Source organism: Trichechus manatus, unplaced genomic scaffold, assembly GCF_000243295.1.
Source record: "Trichechus manatus latirostris isolate Lorelei unplaced genomic scaffold, TriManLat1.0 scaffold00108, whole genome shotgun sequence".
Taxonomy (NCBI): Eukaryota; Metazoa; Chordata; class Mammalia; order Sirenia; family Trichechidae; genus Trichechus; species Trichechus manatus.
Window position 1 is genome coordinate 1,348,839 of NW_004444044.1, and position 16,160 is coordinate 1,364,998.

Below are 16,160 nucleotides of genomic sequence, written 5' to 3' on the forward strand. Positions count from 1 at the left end.
CTGTTTTTCTTTTGTCAGTCTGGCCAGTGGTTTGTCGATTTTGTTAATTATTTCAAAGAACCAACTTTTGATGTCGTTGATTCTTCCTGTTGTTTTTCTGTTCTGTATTTCATTTATTTCTGCTCTGATCTTTATTATTTCCTTTATTCTAGTGGCTGTGGGCTTTTTTTTTTTGCTATTCTCTTTCTGTTTGTTCCAGTTCTGTAGCTAATGTTTTGATTTTGTCCCTGTTTTCTTTTTTGATGTGTGTATCTATTACTATAAATTGTCCTGAGGACTGCCTTTGCTGCGTCCCAAAGGTTTTGATGTGTTTTCATTCTCGTTTGATTCTAGGGATTTTTCTATTTCATCTCTGATTTCTTCTTTTACCCAGTGATTTGTAAGCAGGGTATTATTCCGTTTCCATGTAATTGATTTTTTTTCCTTGCTCTTCCTGTTGTTAATTTCTACCTTGATGATATTGTGGTCAGAGAAGATACTGTGTATTATCTCAGTGTTTTGGATCTTGTTGAGGATTACTCTGTGGCCTAAGATGTGGTCTGTTCTGGAGAACATTCCATGTGTGTTGGAAAAGAATGTGTACTTTAAAGCTGTTGAGTGGAGTGTTCTATATGTCTGTGAGGTCAGGCTGGCTGATTTTGCCATTTAGGTTTTCTGTATCTTGGTTGAGTTTCTTTCTAGATGTTCTGTCCTTTACCAAGAGTGGTGTGTTGAAGTCTCCTACTATTATTGTGGAACTGTCAGTTTCTCTTTTCAGTGCTGTTAGAGTTTATGTATTTTGGAGCTCTGTCATTGGGTGCGTAGGTGTTTATTATGGTTACGTTTTCATGATGGATCGTCCCTTTAGTCATTACATAGTGTCCTTCTTTGTCTTTTATGGTGAATTTTGTTTTAAAGTGTTTTATCTGAGATTTGTATTGCCACTCCTGCTCTTTTTTGGTAGCTGTTTGCTTGATATGTTTTTTTTCCATCCTTTGATTTTTAATAAACTTATGTCTTTGTTTCTAAGGTGTGTCTCTTGGAGACAGCATATTGATGGATCATGTTTTTTTTATCCATTCTGTCACTCTCCATCTCTTTATGAGTGCATTTAGGCCTTTTATATTTGCTGTAATTTTTGATAGGTGTGAGTTTATTGTTGTCATTTGTAGTGCTTTTTTTGTGGATTTTTTTTTTTCATTTCTTTTGTTTTTGTAGGTTTTGTTTTTGCTGAGACTTTATGTTTTTCTACTTTTATGTTTGTTAACTTTCTTCGTGGTTACTTTGAAATTTACCCTTATCTTCCTAGGTTTGAACCAATCTGTTACTTGGTATTGCCTTCTACATTAGAAGCTCCTATATCTACACCATTTATTCTCTCTTTTATTATTCTGATATTGTCATTTATATATTAACCTTTCTGGTTCTATGATGTTATTCTTTTGGTTTTAGATAGTCCTTGAGAGTTCATTTCCTAGGTTGGTATCTGGCTGGTACGATCCTACATCCCGTATTCGGCGTGTGGTCTGATGTTGTTTATTCTCAGATCGAAGGACTCCCTTTAATAATTCTTGTTAAGTTTCGTTTGGTTTTTACATAGTTCCTTAATTTCTGTTTATCTGGAAATGCCCTAATTTCACCATCATATTTGAATGAGAGTTTTGCAGGATATATTATTCTTGGCTTGCAATTTTTTTCTTTTCAGTTTTGATATATGTTATCCTATTGCCTTCTTGCCTGCATGGTTACTGCCAAATAATCCGAGCTTAGTCTTGTTTCTCCTTTGTATGTGACTTTCTGTTTTTCTAGAGCTGCTCTCAGGATTCTTTGTGTTTGGTTTTAGTGTGATTATGATATGCCTTGGTGATTTTCTTTTGGGGTCTATCCTGTATGGGGTTCATTGAGCTTCTTGGAAGGCCAGCTTTTCATCTTTTATGATATTGGGAAAGTTTTCTGTCAGCAGTTCTTTAGTGGTCCTCTGTGTGTTTTCTGTTTTCTGCTACTGTTCTGGAACTCCGATCACTTTCAGATTTTTGCCTTTGATTGTATCCCACATAATTCTCAGGGTTTCTTCATTCTTTTTTCTGATATTTACTCAGTAGATCCAAGTGTTTGTCTTTAGTTTCGCTAATCCTGTCTTCCCTCGTTTCAAACCTGCTCCTCAGCCCTTCTGTAACACTGTCCATTTCTGAAATTTTGTTGTTTATTTTTTGGATTTCTAATTGTTGTTTTTGTATGATTTCTGGTTGTGAGTTTATTCTGTTCCTGTATTATTTATCCTGTATTATCCTGTATTATTTTCCTGAATTCTTCCAGTATTTTGTCTGTATTTTCCATGAATTTGTCTGCCTTTTCCATGAATTTGTCTATTTTTTCCTCATTTTTGTCAGCTTTTTGCTTCAACTCTTGGATAGCTCTGAATATTAGAGATTTGAATTCCCTATAAGGTAGTTTTAGTGCATTTTCTTCTACTGGAAAGTCATTTGTTGTTTTATTTTGATCGTCTACTAGAACCATCCTGTCCAGTTTTATAATATGTTTTTATATTGTCTGCTGTCTTCAGTGCATGCGGTAGTTATTTTCCTTGTTTATTAATTGTAGATTTGTTTGTTTCATCCTCCTTTTTTGTTTTATTTGGTTATGTCTGAGCAGGCGGGCTCTGTGTTCTTCATTCTTTGCTCATCTTTGGGCATGATAGTTTTCACCTCCTTCTCCAACGGGCAGGTCAGTCACTTATGTATGGTACAGCAGAGCAGATCTAGCTGAAGAGGAGTTGCTGGGATAGGTTGTTTGTGGCATGTACTAGGATCAGCAGGGTGTGCTGGGAATCAGTGTAGGGAAGATTCCAGTAGGCTGTTCCTGTGCTGCTTGCGTGTGTGATGTTCAGTGCATGGTGCAGGTAGGCAGGAAGGAGCGGGGAGATTGTGATGTGTGGAGCTAAGATAGGTATGGGAATGAGGAGAGAGAAACAGAAGATAAAAGTATACAAACAAACAAAAATGAGTGCTAAGGGAGCTTGGTGTTGGAGTGGAGAGATGAGAGATTTAGAAATGGAGAAAAACAAAAAGGAAAAAAGGTAAAAGAAAAAAATGAATAAATAAAAATTAGGAAAAAGAAAAGAAAAGCCCCCAGGGATCCCACCGGTGTGGCTGCGTGGTCTGGGGAAGTTGTTCTGAGGCTTTGAAGTACTGCCTTGCTAGAAGGGGTAGAGGTGTCACACAGCACCACGTATTAAGGAGAACAGAAGAGAAGGTAAGTATAGAGAGACGAGAAACTGAGAAATGAAGAAAGACAAAAAAGAAAAAAAAAAGGAAAGAAACAAAAAGAAAAAAAGCAAGAAAAACTAAAAGCACCCAGGGATCCCACTGCGCGTCTTCGCAGACCTAGGGATTAGTTCTCAAGCCACACAGTACTGCCTAGCTAGAAGGGGCTCCCAAGCTGAGAAAAGAAAAAGAAAACAAACAGATCAAAACAGAACAGAACAAATCAAAACAAAAAAAACCCCAGGTATCCCACCAGTGTGGCAGTGCGGGTCAGGAAGCAGTTTCACAGTTGACCTGCGTTTCATAGCCTTTCAGGAAGAAGCAAAGATGGCACATTGAGCCAGGTATTTGAGTGAAAGGATGGGGAGGTTGTGATAGGTATGGAAGAAACCAGAAGAAGTAGAAAAAAGCAACACCAGTAGCCAGTAAATGACGCTCCGGAAGCCAGCCAGTGCAGGTGGGCAGAATCCAAGCAGCACCGGGGTGAAGCCGGTGCTTCCCGGCCAAGACACTGTGGCCACAGGAAGCAGAGGAGGCCGAGTGGGGGTGAAGAAAGCTGGGGGGTGTCAAAGTGTATATCGCTGGTAACCAGTTGTTCTGTCTCCTGCTCGAAGCTCCGTGAAGCTGCTTTCCCATACCCCCTGTTCACCAATCTCCGATAGGAATCCAAGATGACGGATCCTTGGTGCTTTAACTGACGGGACCTTGGCATATATCTCTCCTCGCTCTCTGTTCTCTGTCAGCTTCTTATTCCATTCGGTGCTTGGCTGAGTTCTTTATCTCTTCATTTGATGCTTAGGGTTTCAGGACTGACGTTTGTCTCTGTTTGACTTAGTTTTTCAGATCTTTGCTGTGGAGGGATGGCATGGTGCTTCTGTCTATAGTATCATGTTGCCCAGAAGTCTGCTAACTATTGTTTAGTTTTAAGAAGACTTCAGGGGTATTTTTGGTTTAAAGTTTAAAGATGATTTTAGGACAATAATTCTGGGAGTTAATCTGGTCTCCTTGGCTCCAGAAAATCTAGTATCCATGTGAATTTGAAATTCTCTTCTGCATTTCACCCGTTTGATCAAGATTCTCACATAGAATCTTAGGTCAAAATGTTCACTAATGGTAGCCGGGCGCCATCCAGTTCTTCTGGTCTCATGGCGAAGAACGCAGTTGTTCATGGAGACTATTAGCGACCCGTTCCATTTTCTCTTCCTATTCCTGTATTTTCAGTAGAACTGAGTTTTGAGGAGTGAAACGGAGTTTTTCAGTAAACAGTCAGGAAAGTGGGCTTTTCACACAGATGATGTAAAATACTTTTGGCCATACTGATGTAGAAGTCTGATTTGTTGAATGACTTAAAATAACTTGGAAACCAGAATATACAGGAGATAAATTGGGAAAGTATGAAGAGGCTAAATTACAAAGGGCTTAGTTGTCGGTATATACTATCTTAATTCAGTATAGTATGGTTTGATTGAAGTCAAGAAACCTACTCAGTGCCTTCCACGTACAAAGTGTAAGATCCAGGAGACTTAAAAATGAATAAGGCCCAATACTTGCCCCTCAAGGAAACTATAGCGTAGAAGGCAAAACTTCAGATAAGAACAGGAATAACTAATATGGCTAACAGAAATGGAATAAAAAATCATCGTGAGAGACTTTATTGAAGGGAGATGATTTTGACAGGCCAAGAGCATGTGTGATACAGAAGTGTATAGTTAGAAGAGGTATCTTCAGGTATCAAGTAATCAAGTTTGGTTGGAGAGTAGGGATTTGAATAAAATTTTGTTTTCACTGTTAGTATTTCTCATATGAATTGTGGCTGTACCAAGTCAGTAGTGAAATTTCTACAGTTAATAAAGTCTAGTGGGCCAAAGACCACAGGAGACAAAATCTGTAATTTGACAGTATCACATGTATTGGATTATTATGTACATTGTTGGAGAATTTTCAGTTAAAGGATTTATTCGCCTTTTGTTTAAGCAGCCCCTTATACAGCTAAAAACCATACACAAATCCTTTAACCAAAAACCACATCATGATGTGTTTGTGCAGTGGGAATGAAGCACTGTTAGTAATCAAATGATATTTTCTCCTTTCTGTTTTTCCCTTTTCTCTCAATCTAGGATCACGTATCTCAGGAATATGCGGAGGCTTGTTTCAGAGCTGTATGTCCGGGATAACTGCCACCCTTTCAAAGCCACCGTGTTGGTCTGGATTCAGCTTCCAATGTGGATCTTCATATCTGTTGCCCTCCGGAATTTTAGCATGGGGGCAACGCATTCAGAAGGCAATTATTGTAAAAGTGTTTTCTCCAAATAAGTTTGTAGGAAACTTTGTACCCTCCCCGATATATATATATATATATGTATATATATACACTTTTCATAAGTGAAATACTTTTACCATCTTCTTTACAACAGAATAGGATTTGAAATATTGAATGTAAACAAACTGTTTTGAGAAAAACAGATGAATCTAGGAAAGGCATCAATAATATTGCTACCTGGGGGCCATAATAAAATTAATGTTATAGTTCCATAATTTGGCTTCCTGACCAACAGTTTTTTCCATTTATAAAATTGAGAGACCAGAAAAATTTTCCTAGTTATAAATGTAAATGTTAATTAAGAAATGATACAAACTAAAGGATTTGTTTTTTACTTGCATTTAAAGGCACTTCTAACCAAGAAGTAATCAGAATAGACTTGAAAGAAAGCCACCTATGGACAGATAATTAAGTTTAAATCTGAAAAGATTACTACGGCCTATCTTTATACTATATATGTCCATTTGCTGCAGATAGTTCCTTGCATCTTGCTGAGTACAGGAAGGGCTGTTTATGTTGTAGAAGGAAAAGTAACCTGAATAAAACCAATGCAAATCTTTAATATAAGGAACCAACCCCATATTGGAATTGTCAAGACTTCTGTGCCTTGTATATTTCCCTCTGCTATTTTTAGGAATTCTGTTGTTTTATTTATAAAACTGTTTCAGCAGGTTTTTCTGTTCAGGAGCAGTTAGCTACTGGTGGAGTTCTGTGGTTTCCTGACCTCACTGCATTGGATTCCACTTGGATTCTGCCTGTATCTGTTGGTGTCATCAATTTATTAATAGTGGAGGTCAGTGGCTTAAATCATTAGGATTTTTGTTGTTGTTCTGACATCAAATATAAATGTGTTTGAGTTGGTGGAGTTAACTCTGAGCTGGAATTGAGATGCCTTTGTTTCTGGTCCCAAATCAGCCACTGACAAGCTGTCAGTTTATCTTAGACCAGTCCCTTAAACCTTCTGGGCCTCAGAATTCTCCTAATTAAAATAAGAGAGCTGAATCAGAACATTTCCAAGGTTTCTTTCAGCTTTAAAATTATATGATTCTAAAATAAACAATTTTTTGATTTACTTCTGGTAAAGATAGTAATTAAGAGGCTGGATCATTGTGGTTTTATTCATACAATAGAGTGAGCTTTTGTGTATATGGTTTAATATGTGAATTTGTAGGCAGGGAACGCAGTCTCTACCTGGCTATCTTTTTTTTTTTTTTAAGCTGTATACTCTTAGAAAAGTCATTGAACTTTTCTGTAAGATGGAGGGAAAAAAATGCATACATATACAGGATGACCTCTTAGCCATGCCTTATCATTATCCTATGCTGCTTACTCAAGAACAGTTTGGGGGAAGGGAAGCATTCATATAATTTCATAAAGAGCTATTCTTAGACTCTGAGTAGAACAGAGACTCTTTGAACTGAAATAAACCTTAGAAATGATCTACCTCAGTTCAGATTTCATGAACTTCATGTCCACTAGTTCTGTTTGGGAAATCTAATACACCCTTTCATTTTTCAGCTGAGGAAAATGAAGATGATAGAATCAAAGATCTTGGCTGAAAGTTTCTCAAAGATAGAATCCACACGTAGTCTAAATGTAGAGCACCTAGTACAGTCTTGTGAACGAGGATGGTACTCAGTGAATATTTGTTGGAAGGAAGGGACAAAAATAAGGTCACAATGAATTAATGGTAGAGGTAGTCAGTCCTCTAGTCTTTCCTGTATATTACTTTGCCATCTAATGTCCCAGTATGCATAATTATAATAAAAGCATACTCTTATTGAACATACACTACGTGCCAGGCATTATCATAAGCAATTTAGATGAATTAACTCTTAATTCTTACAAGAACCCTGTGATATAGGTAGTATTATCCCATTCTGTGGTGGAGAAAGTGAGGCACGTAAAGGTTAAATAACTTGCCCAGAGTCATATAACTACTAAATGCAGAGCTGCCAGGTAAACCTAGGTAGTTTCACTCTAGAGCCCATGCTTTTAATGATTACACTATGCTGTCTTTTATGTAAGTAATTCATAAATCATAACTGCTCCTAGCCTTGGTTCTTCCGTTTATTCCACGTAGCCGGATCACAAACCTTTGAGCCTTCTCTATGCCAAGCACTGTACTTCAATGCCAGAAAAGAAGGGTAATGATTCATACATAGTACTTATATTCAAGGAATTTCAGTCTTAATGGACGATCTTTTAAAAATATTGACTTCTGAAAATTATGCTTTGATTCTTTCTTATATAGCTGAATCTTTTCTTTGTTGCTATTAAAGCTCTTTAAGAAATTTGCTTAATTATTAAGTGTTTAAAAGGATAGATGATCAACCGTATAAATTCACCAGTATTTTGATTTTTTCTTTTCTTTTTACTTTTATTAAAGTATGGTGGAGACCAATGAAAGGTCAGTTTGTGTGTCTGATAGAATATGCATTTTAATAATCCGTGTATATGTGTATATTCTACCCTTTCAGATTTTTGCTTTGCAAAAAATTGGAATGTCTCGTTTTCAGAAGTATGTTACGTACTTTGTCCGTGGAGTATCAATGTTGATGATTCCAATTGCTGCAACAGTACCTTCAGTGAGTAAGCACCAGCATTGTATTTGTTGTTGTTAGGTGCCCTCAAGTCAGTTCCGACTCATAGCGACCCTGTGTACAACAGAATGAAACGTTGCCCAGTCCTGTACCATCCTCACAGTCATTATGCTTGAGCCCATTGTTGCAGCCACTGTATCAATCCATCTCATTGAGGGTCTTCCTCTTTTTCATGGACCCTCCACATTACCAAGTATGATGTCCTTCTCCAGCGACTGGTCCCTCCTGATAACATGTCCAAGTACATGAAATGAAGTTGTGCCATCCTTGCTTCTAAGGAGCATTCTGGCTGTACTTCTTCCAAGACAGATTTGTTTGTTCTTCTGGTACTCCATGGTATATTCAGTATTCTTCACCAACACCATAATTCAAAGACATCAATTCTTCTCGAATTTCCTTATTCATTGTCCAGCTTTCCCGTGCATCTGAGGCAATTGAACATTGTGGTTAGCATTGTGTTTAGCATGTGCTAAATCCTGTCTGACCCTGGCTTGGACTGACTGGGGTCCTGCCTCTTCATTGAGCTTCCTCTGACTACTCTATCCCTTATTGATTTTGGAGTTTCTGTAGTAATATATCTACTGCCTATGTCACCAAGTGACACTTCAAAGTTTCTTGGCATTGGTTCATCCTTTATGTAAATGTGTCCCTCCTGCTAAATCAAGCCCCATTTTCCTTTCCTCCTTTTTTTTTTTTAAATGTTGCAAAGTACTTTGCTCAGTAACATGAACATAGTACTTACTCTGCTTGATTAGTTGACATATTAAATTCTTTTTTGCCTACATATAATGGGCCAAGAAATTTAGCACTTAAAGAAACAAAGCTTTGTGTCAAACCCACATAGGTTCATGTGTAATATTATTTAGCCTCATAACAACCCTATGAGATATGTTCATGTGTCCTCGTTTATACATGATTAAATTTTTGCTAGAAAAAGAAAAATAAATGGTAATTTTTTTGGCAGTTATTTTATATTTTTAGACTTTTGCTTAAAATACTTTAGAAGTTTCTAAGAGGGCAAAAACAGTCAGGTGTATCTCCAGCTGTGCTCAGAGCCAACTTAGAGACCATAAAGTAGAATTCATTTGTTGCTAGTAGTTAGGGCTTTATAAGCACATGTAAAAATAGTTCACCTTAGTTGTTTTAGTTATCAGAAGCAGTATGTTTTCAGTATCAAAATGTTGCTTTTGAAGCTCTAACTTGGGTATGATACTGTCATTAATCCTGTGTAAAACAAGTGTCCTCATCTCTAAAATAGGTATCATATTGTCTGTGATAATTAATGAAATAACTTCAAGTGCTTATTATGGTACTTTTCACATAATAATATTGTTATAAAATATCATGTAAAAATAGAACGATACAGATTGACCACATTTCTGGGGAGAAATAATACCAATTGTAACCGAGCAAACCCCCAGATTAAATAAATTAGGAATAGTGAAGTTTCACTGAAGAATTGGGTTCAGAGTGAATAACAGAGGTCTAAAAAACTGTTTTAAATACTCAAAAGTTTCTTCTTTCAAATATAAGAAATCCAGAGTTAGGCAGTGGGATCATGTGGCAGCTTTATGAGAGATCCAGCCTGCTTTTCTCTCTCTGATCCATCGTCCACAACCTGTGATGTCTGTCCTCAAGGTCATAGGGTATTCATGATGGGTGCTGGAGTATGTCGTCTTGCAGGGAAAGTTAAAGTGTGCTTAATGCAGAGCCTGTGCTTTTTAAGGAATCTTGCCAGATGTCCCACCAAACACTTGTGCTTATATCTTTAGTTACATGGCCACATCCAGTTGCAGAATAGGCTGGGAAATGTAGTAATTTTTTTGTTTTTTAGATGGAGTATACTCAGCTAAAAATTTGGATTTGGTTACTAAGGACGAAGGCAGAGTACTGATACTTAGTAGGCAGCTCGAGTCTGCCGTAGTTGGGCTTGGTAATTTTTGGTGGTGGATAAGTTAGATGATGATGATAGCTAGTATTTATTGAACATTGACTTTGTGCCTGGCACTGTTATAACATATAATAGCTCATATAGTCCTCATAACACACAACAGAATCCCTGGGTGGTGCAGTTGATGTGTTCGACTGCTAACCAAAAGGTTGGAAGTTCAGGTCCACCCAGAGGCACCTTAGAAGAAAGACCTAGTGACCTACTTCCAAAAAATCAGCCATTGAAAACCCTGTCAATTACACTTCTACTCTGACACACGTGAGGTCGCCACGAGTTGGAATCAATTCGATGGCAGATGGTTTTAACAACGCAGTGAGGTGTAGGCACTATTATAATCTCCATTTTAGAAATGAGAAAACTGAAGCGCAGAGAAGTTATGCAACTCATCCAGGTTCATTTAGCTATTACATTGCAGAGTCTTAACACTCATCCAGGCAGTTTGGCTCCAGCTCTTAACTACTACACTAACCTGGCTTGACGACCTGTTACTCTGCCTCTTAAGGTTTGCTTTGAAATAAATGTAAGTGCTCAATCTGGGCCACATATTGTGCTTACCACTGTACATGAATTATTTATTTCTCATAGCAACCCTCTGAGGTGTGGGTACTATTACTGTCCCCGTTTTAGATGAGGAAAATGAAACAAATAAAATAACCAAAGTCAAATAAATAGTAAACGTGATTAAAACTCAGGCAGTTGACTCTAGGACCTGGACCCAACCACCACGTGATCTTGCCTCTGGAACCTGATTAGTTTCTGATGCCAAAGAAAAGTTTTGACAAGCTGCAGAACTTAGTCATTGACCTAAATAAGTCAATCTGGATGGTAATACAAAAGAAAGTTGAAAATTATGCTGAGACTATTTGTCTCAGGAAAAAAAAAGCAAAGATAATCCATTTCTGAGTATGAGAAACTAAGTACTTGGGAAAAAATTTGGAAGATAGATGATTACAGGGGGAAATGAGGTCTAAGTTGCCATCATAAATGATTACACCCCCATTCTCACCTTCAGTATAAGCAGCTTGTCAGGACTCTGTGGGAGAGAAAGTATGCTTAATTGTGGAAGAGGACAGGTGAGATCTCTCCTGGGCCTTTGCATAGGAGCTACTTTGTCATCCACTTTCTATCTGAATTCCTCTCCGTTTGCTTTCTTTTTGCTTTTTGGCCTTCCTTTCAACTTCCTTTCTTACCTATCTATTAGATACATGTCAGGTGTCTAATAACTGCTTCAGAACTTGCTCAGTCCTGTTATAGTTCTATTTACAGAGATTGTTATTTTCTTTATTTTGGCCTGCCTATATGTGGGCCTGGGTGTCCTTGGAGAATGGACAGGTGCTAACATTCATATCCTTTCTTCTCTTTATAGTCAGTTGTTCTCTACTGGTTATGTTCCAGCTTCATGGGCCTCTCACAGAACTTGCTGCTGCGTTCTCCTGGATTTCGCCGACTTTGCCGAATACCATTGACCAAGTCAGATTCAGACACTCCTTATAGGGACCTCTTTGCTGCCTTTTGTGCCAAGTTCTTTTCAAGAAAATGACATACTTTTCAATAGTTTTGAAACAAAAATGTCATCACTTTAATGTAGTTGGAAAATTTAGAAATTGAGATGTTATTTAATTTGCCTTTGTTTAAAATCATGAATTTTGTGAAGTACTGTGGGTTAAGACGTAATCCAGATGTATTTGACAATTGTTAAAATATTTATGTGCTAGAAATAGCGTATATTTAATTGTATACTAACAGTATAAAAATGGAACCAGAGTTTCTAACCGTATGTACAAAATTGCAACTTATTTGGGGTGTTAGAACTTTGGAAAACAGGATTCGATACTGAATGATGTCAGATTATACTAAACGGTCCAACACATTAAAGGTTTTTAAAATAAGAGGATCCAATGTGATGGTTCTTAACATTTTGGAGGTCGGAAGAATCTGATAAAGGCTGTGATTTTCTCTTCACAAAAATCCTCAGACTCATAATTTGGGGGCCGCCTTTGATCCCCTGAAGGCTTTTTGGGGACTCCTGGTTAAGAAATCTTGTTCTAATGGAACATACGTTGATGATGAGTTAATGTGTGCTTTAAAAAAAAGTGGGTTTGAAATACATGCAGTAGAGTAGCTCATGCATATAAAAAAATACCTGATATGGTAGGTAATTTTTCTTCTCAACCCTGCTCTGAAAGAACACAAAGAGTGTAGATTTCTTTTTCTATAATTGAAGACATCTGGAATACAGAGGATAACTGTACTACAGGAACCCAAAGTGGAAAATCCTAAGCAATAGACTTCTTTAGTCAAAGGAAGAAAGCCAGAAGGGCTGCTACCTATTATGGAGGTAATTTTAAACTTTTCTTTATTTAGGAGGATTGTGAGTTCAAGCTATGATAGTGGTTTTATATAGGAAAAGTTGATAGGGAATATAAATCATTGATCCAGTTCTTTTCTTGTTTAATTTGGAAAGATGATAAAATTAATTCTGGTTGAGACATGAATAAAGTTGGCAGACATTTGAGAATATTATAAATTTTTATTGAGCTCGAATGTAGACCTGATTCTGAGATCCCCTATCATCCCATCTCATGTTTTACAGTAAAGTAAAAACTAAAGTAAAATTAATTACATAGTCATTTATTTGGGTGATGTCTATTAAATCTTAGCTGGCTTATTTAATGAAGTCATGAAATTTTTTAATTTAAAAAAATTACAATATGTAGAGGTAAGAATTTTGGTTGCCATGTTACTGCATCTCACTGAGAATTTAGGGGTAAGATGGTGGCAGTTGGACCTACATTCTCTTTTCATGACTTCCCCATCTTAGCTTATGACTGCCATACTGAGGCAACCGTGCTTCCAGATCTAGCAAAGGAATTGAAACGTGTGTGTTTCAGTGTATGTACAAATCAAGGGAACAGAGACTGAAATGTAGATGATGGTTGTATTATAGCAAAGAAGGGAAAAGAAATTTGAGACCGTTTTTAGCAGGCATGACTGCCTCTGGAACAACTTGGTCCTTGCTATGTATCCAGATATTTTTTTCATAAGACAGTGAGGGAAACCACCCTAATCAGAAGGAATTTGTCACTTTTTCTGACAGATAAAAAAAGGAGTAGTGTGATTTCTTTTTCAATTAACTGCATCTCTTTTCATGTGCATGCTTTACCTTACTTACTGAGATTACCCTTGCTTTTCAAAATGTATATTTGGATCTCTTTTCAAATGTAAATTTTACCTGTTTTTATGTTGCTCTCCCATTTTCAAAACTCTTGAATTGCTTTTCTCAAATGGTTAAGTTTATTTGAGAGTATAAGGCTTTCCCTCCCTCCCAGATCCCCAAATTTCTAGGGTGGCTCGGATTGGGGGATATACTCATGTATAAAGTACACTGGTATGTTAAGAACTGAGGTGAAATAGTCACCTGACTTTAGGATGGTGCATACTCCACTCATTTCATTCAACAGACAGATTTTTTTTTAGTAAACAGCAAGTCATATTAGACAATTCCAAGTCTGTGATCTTTGGTCTTATTTCCCGAGCAGTTTGTCATGGTATGGAATAATGCCAGAGCCTGAGGTCAGGGGAGGCAGACTACTGAACGGGGATGGAGGACATACATGTTATTAAGACCCCTTGAATCTTACTGTCCATCCCTTAGTCTCCTCTCAGCTGCTGAGAGGCTTCACGACAGAGCTCTATCCTGGGCCCTGCCTGCAGAGGTCAGGAAAACTTTTGTCTTTTCAGGTGGGGTCCATAGACTGTCTGTGTCACCCTTCCACATCCCTTAAAAGGGCTATTCATTTTCCTGTGTGCTATTTTTGTGTCTCAGTTAGATTGACTTCTTGTGAGTACTTATCCGAGGGTCGGGAAGGAGACTCACCACCCAGATCAATTCATATTATGCCGCTATGATAACACTAGCTATAAAGCATATTAGCAGATGGAACTGGCAGACCAGAAATGACCCCAGATTAGTTTTCCATGGGACCATCATGAGGGAAAACCTGAACAAATCCTATCCCGGTCAGATAACATAGGTGGGAAGATGAGGCTTACAAAAAAAGTCAAAATCCTTCATTGCCTTCCTCACAGATAACCCAGGGGAGCTTGCAAAACTGCATTAAGGACCTGAGGAGAAAACAGAACTTGGGGAGAAGACTTTCCAGGTACCTTTAAAAGGGCTCAAGAGCTAAAGATAAACCCTCACCCCTCGTAGAAGTGTAGCCTGCCCCTCCTAGACCACATTGGGGGATGTTGTCATTTTTGTGGAAAAATGAGCACCCAAATAAATGTCAGTAACCTTTGTGCTGGTACCTGTGCTTAAGTCACCCTTCATATTTTCCTGCTCTGAGTATTCCAGGAAGCTCTGTGCTAGACTCCAATGGGACAAGAATTTCATTAAAAAGAGGCCCCTAGGGAAAAAGCCCAATTTCTGTTTTTTCCATTTAGGGAAGATTTGACAGGAGTGCTTCTCTCTCTGTCTTTGTATCCCTGATAAAACAATTACATTTGTTTTGCCTTAGTTGGGAAGACAGCTTTGTATTTAATTTAGCTTTGATTTTTGTTTTCTGTGCAAATTATAGTTCTGCAGGGCAACTTAAAGATGAACTATGGAATATAACTACATGTATTTGATTGCAGCTACATATCTGCATATTCCAACTCTTACACAGTTAATAATTTGAGGAATTTTTTTCTGATTATAACCTTAGTTTTCCTGGATCTTCTGTGAGTGATGGATGTTTCTGAACATACGAGTATTAAAAATATACTATAAAATCTCTATTTGTGGGAAAGAATGCCTAGCTTATTGCATGCTGTTTAAAGTCAGCCACAGGTAAAATCTCCTCTTGTGAACTTTTTTAGAGATGCTTAGATTGTACTTATAAAACTTACTAATTTTCATATATAAATGTTCTATTTTGGGGTCCAAAACAAAAAACCTGAAGTTTCCATTAAAATTAAAATCACAAACAAGTTCAGATACTGAAATGAAATATCTTCTCTCTCATTTTTAACTCTCACCTCTTCCCATCAGAGTTAAAGACTTTTAGATGAATGATTGTGACTTACTCTTATGTATCTATGTGATAATGTGTTATTTTACTTTAAAGTATAAGTCATGTGGTATTATATGCATAAATTAAATCAAGGGTCCTCAAATTACGACCCTATGGCCAAATCGCCCCACTACCTTTTTTTGGTGCAGCTTACAAGTTAAGAATGGTATTTGCATTTTTAAGTGATTGAAAAAAGTTGAAAGAAGAATAATATTTTATGATACATAAAAATTACATGAAATTCAAATTTCAGGGTCCATAAATAAAGTTCAGTTGGACACAGCCCCACTAATTTGTTTGTATATTGTCTGTGACTGCTTTTGTGCTTTAACTGCAGAGCTGAGTAGTGATAGAGAACTGATGTCAGAGCGCTTCACACTGTGCTTGGCACACTACAACTCATGATGACGCAGTTATAACTTCACAGCATTTCGAGTGCTATGCGTACTGGCCTACTTTGACATTTATTTTTTATTACCAGTGAGTACCCAGTCAAAATAAGAAAAGTAAACTTCAAACGTCATGCTTTTAAGGCACAGTTGTTGTTGGCTGCCGTCTGATTGATTCTGATTTATGGTGACTCTGTGTGACCCTGTGTGTGCAGAGTAGAACTGCTCCATAGGGTTTCCAAGGCTGACCTTTTAGAAGCAGATCGCCAGGGCTGTCTTCCAAGATGCCTCTGGGTAGGTTTAAACTGCCAACTTTTGGGCTGTTAGCTGAGCGCTTCACCATTTATGCCATCCAGGAACTCCTTAAGGCACAGTAGAGTGTGGATTATTTTGTTATTGAATTATATGACAAAAAGTTGTTTCTTATGCAACGACCCTGTAGCTGTGCTAAAAGAATACGGTATATGTCATCATCACCAGACTTCATAATATTCCCAATTCCCAGGAGAGCAATGGTCAGAAAATTAGAAAATTAAAAATGGAATATTTTATCACAGAAGAATAGGTTTAAATTGGTGAAATTGTTTTTAATCAACAC

At 37.4% G+C, this 16,160-nt stretch overlaps 1 protein-coding gene across 1 annotated transcript in view; it reads left to right on the forward strand.

Moving 5' to 3' along the window:
- The window catches only part of LOC101359911 (mitochondrial inner membrane protein COX18), a 24,625-nt gene extending 8,809 nt beyond the window's left edge, over positions 1-15,816 (forward strand). Inside the window, 4 exon segments of the mRNA XM_004383319.2 lie at positions 5,360-5,523; positions 6,234-6,355; positions 8,043-8,150; positions 11,483-15,816. Of these exon segments, the coding sequence (XP_004383376.2) occupies positions 5,360-5,523; positions 6,234-6,355; positions 8,043-8,150; positions 11,483-11,656 (568 nt within the window). The 3' untranslated portion in view covers positions 11,657-15,816.
- The last annotated feature ends 344 nt before the right edge of the window (positions 15,817-16,160 follow it).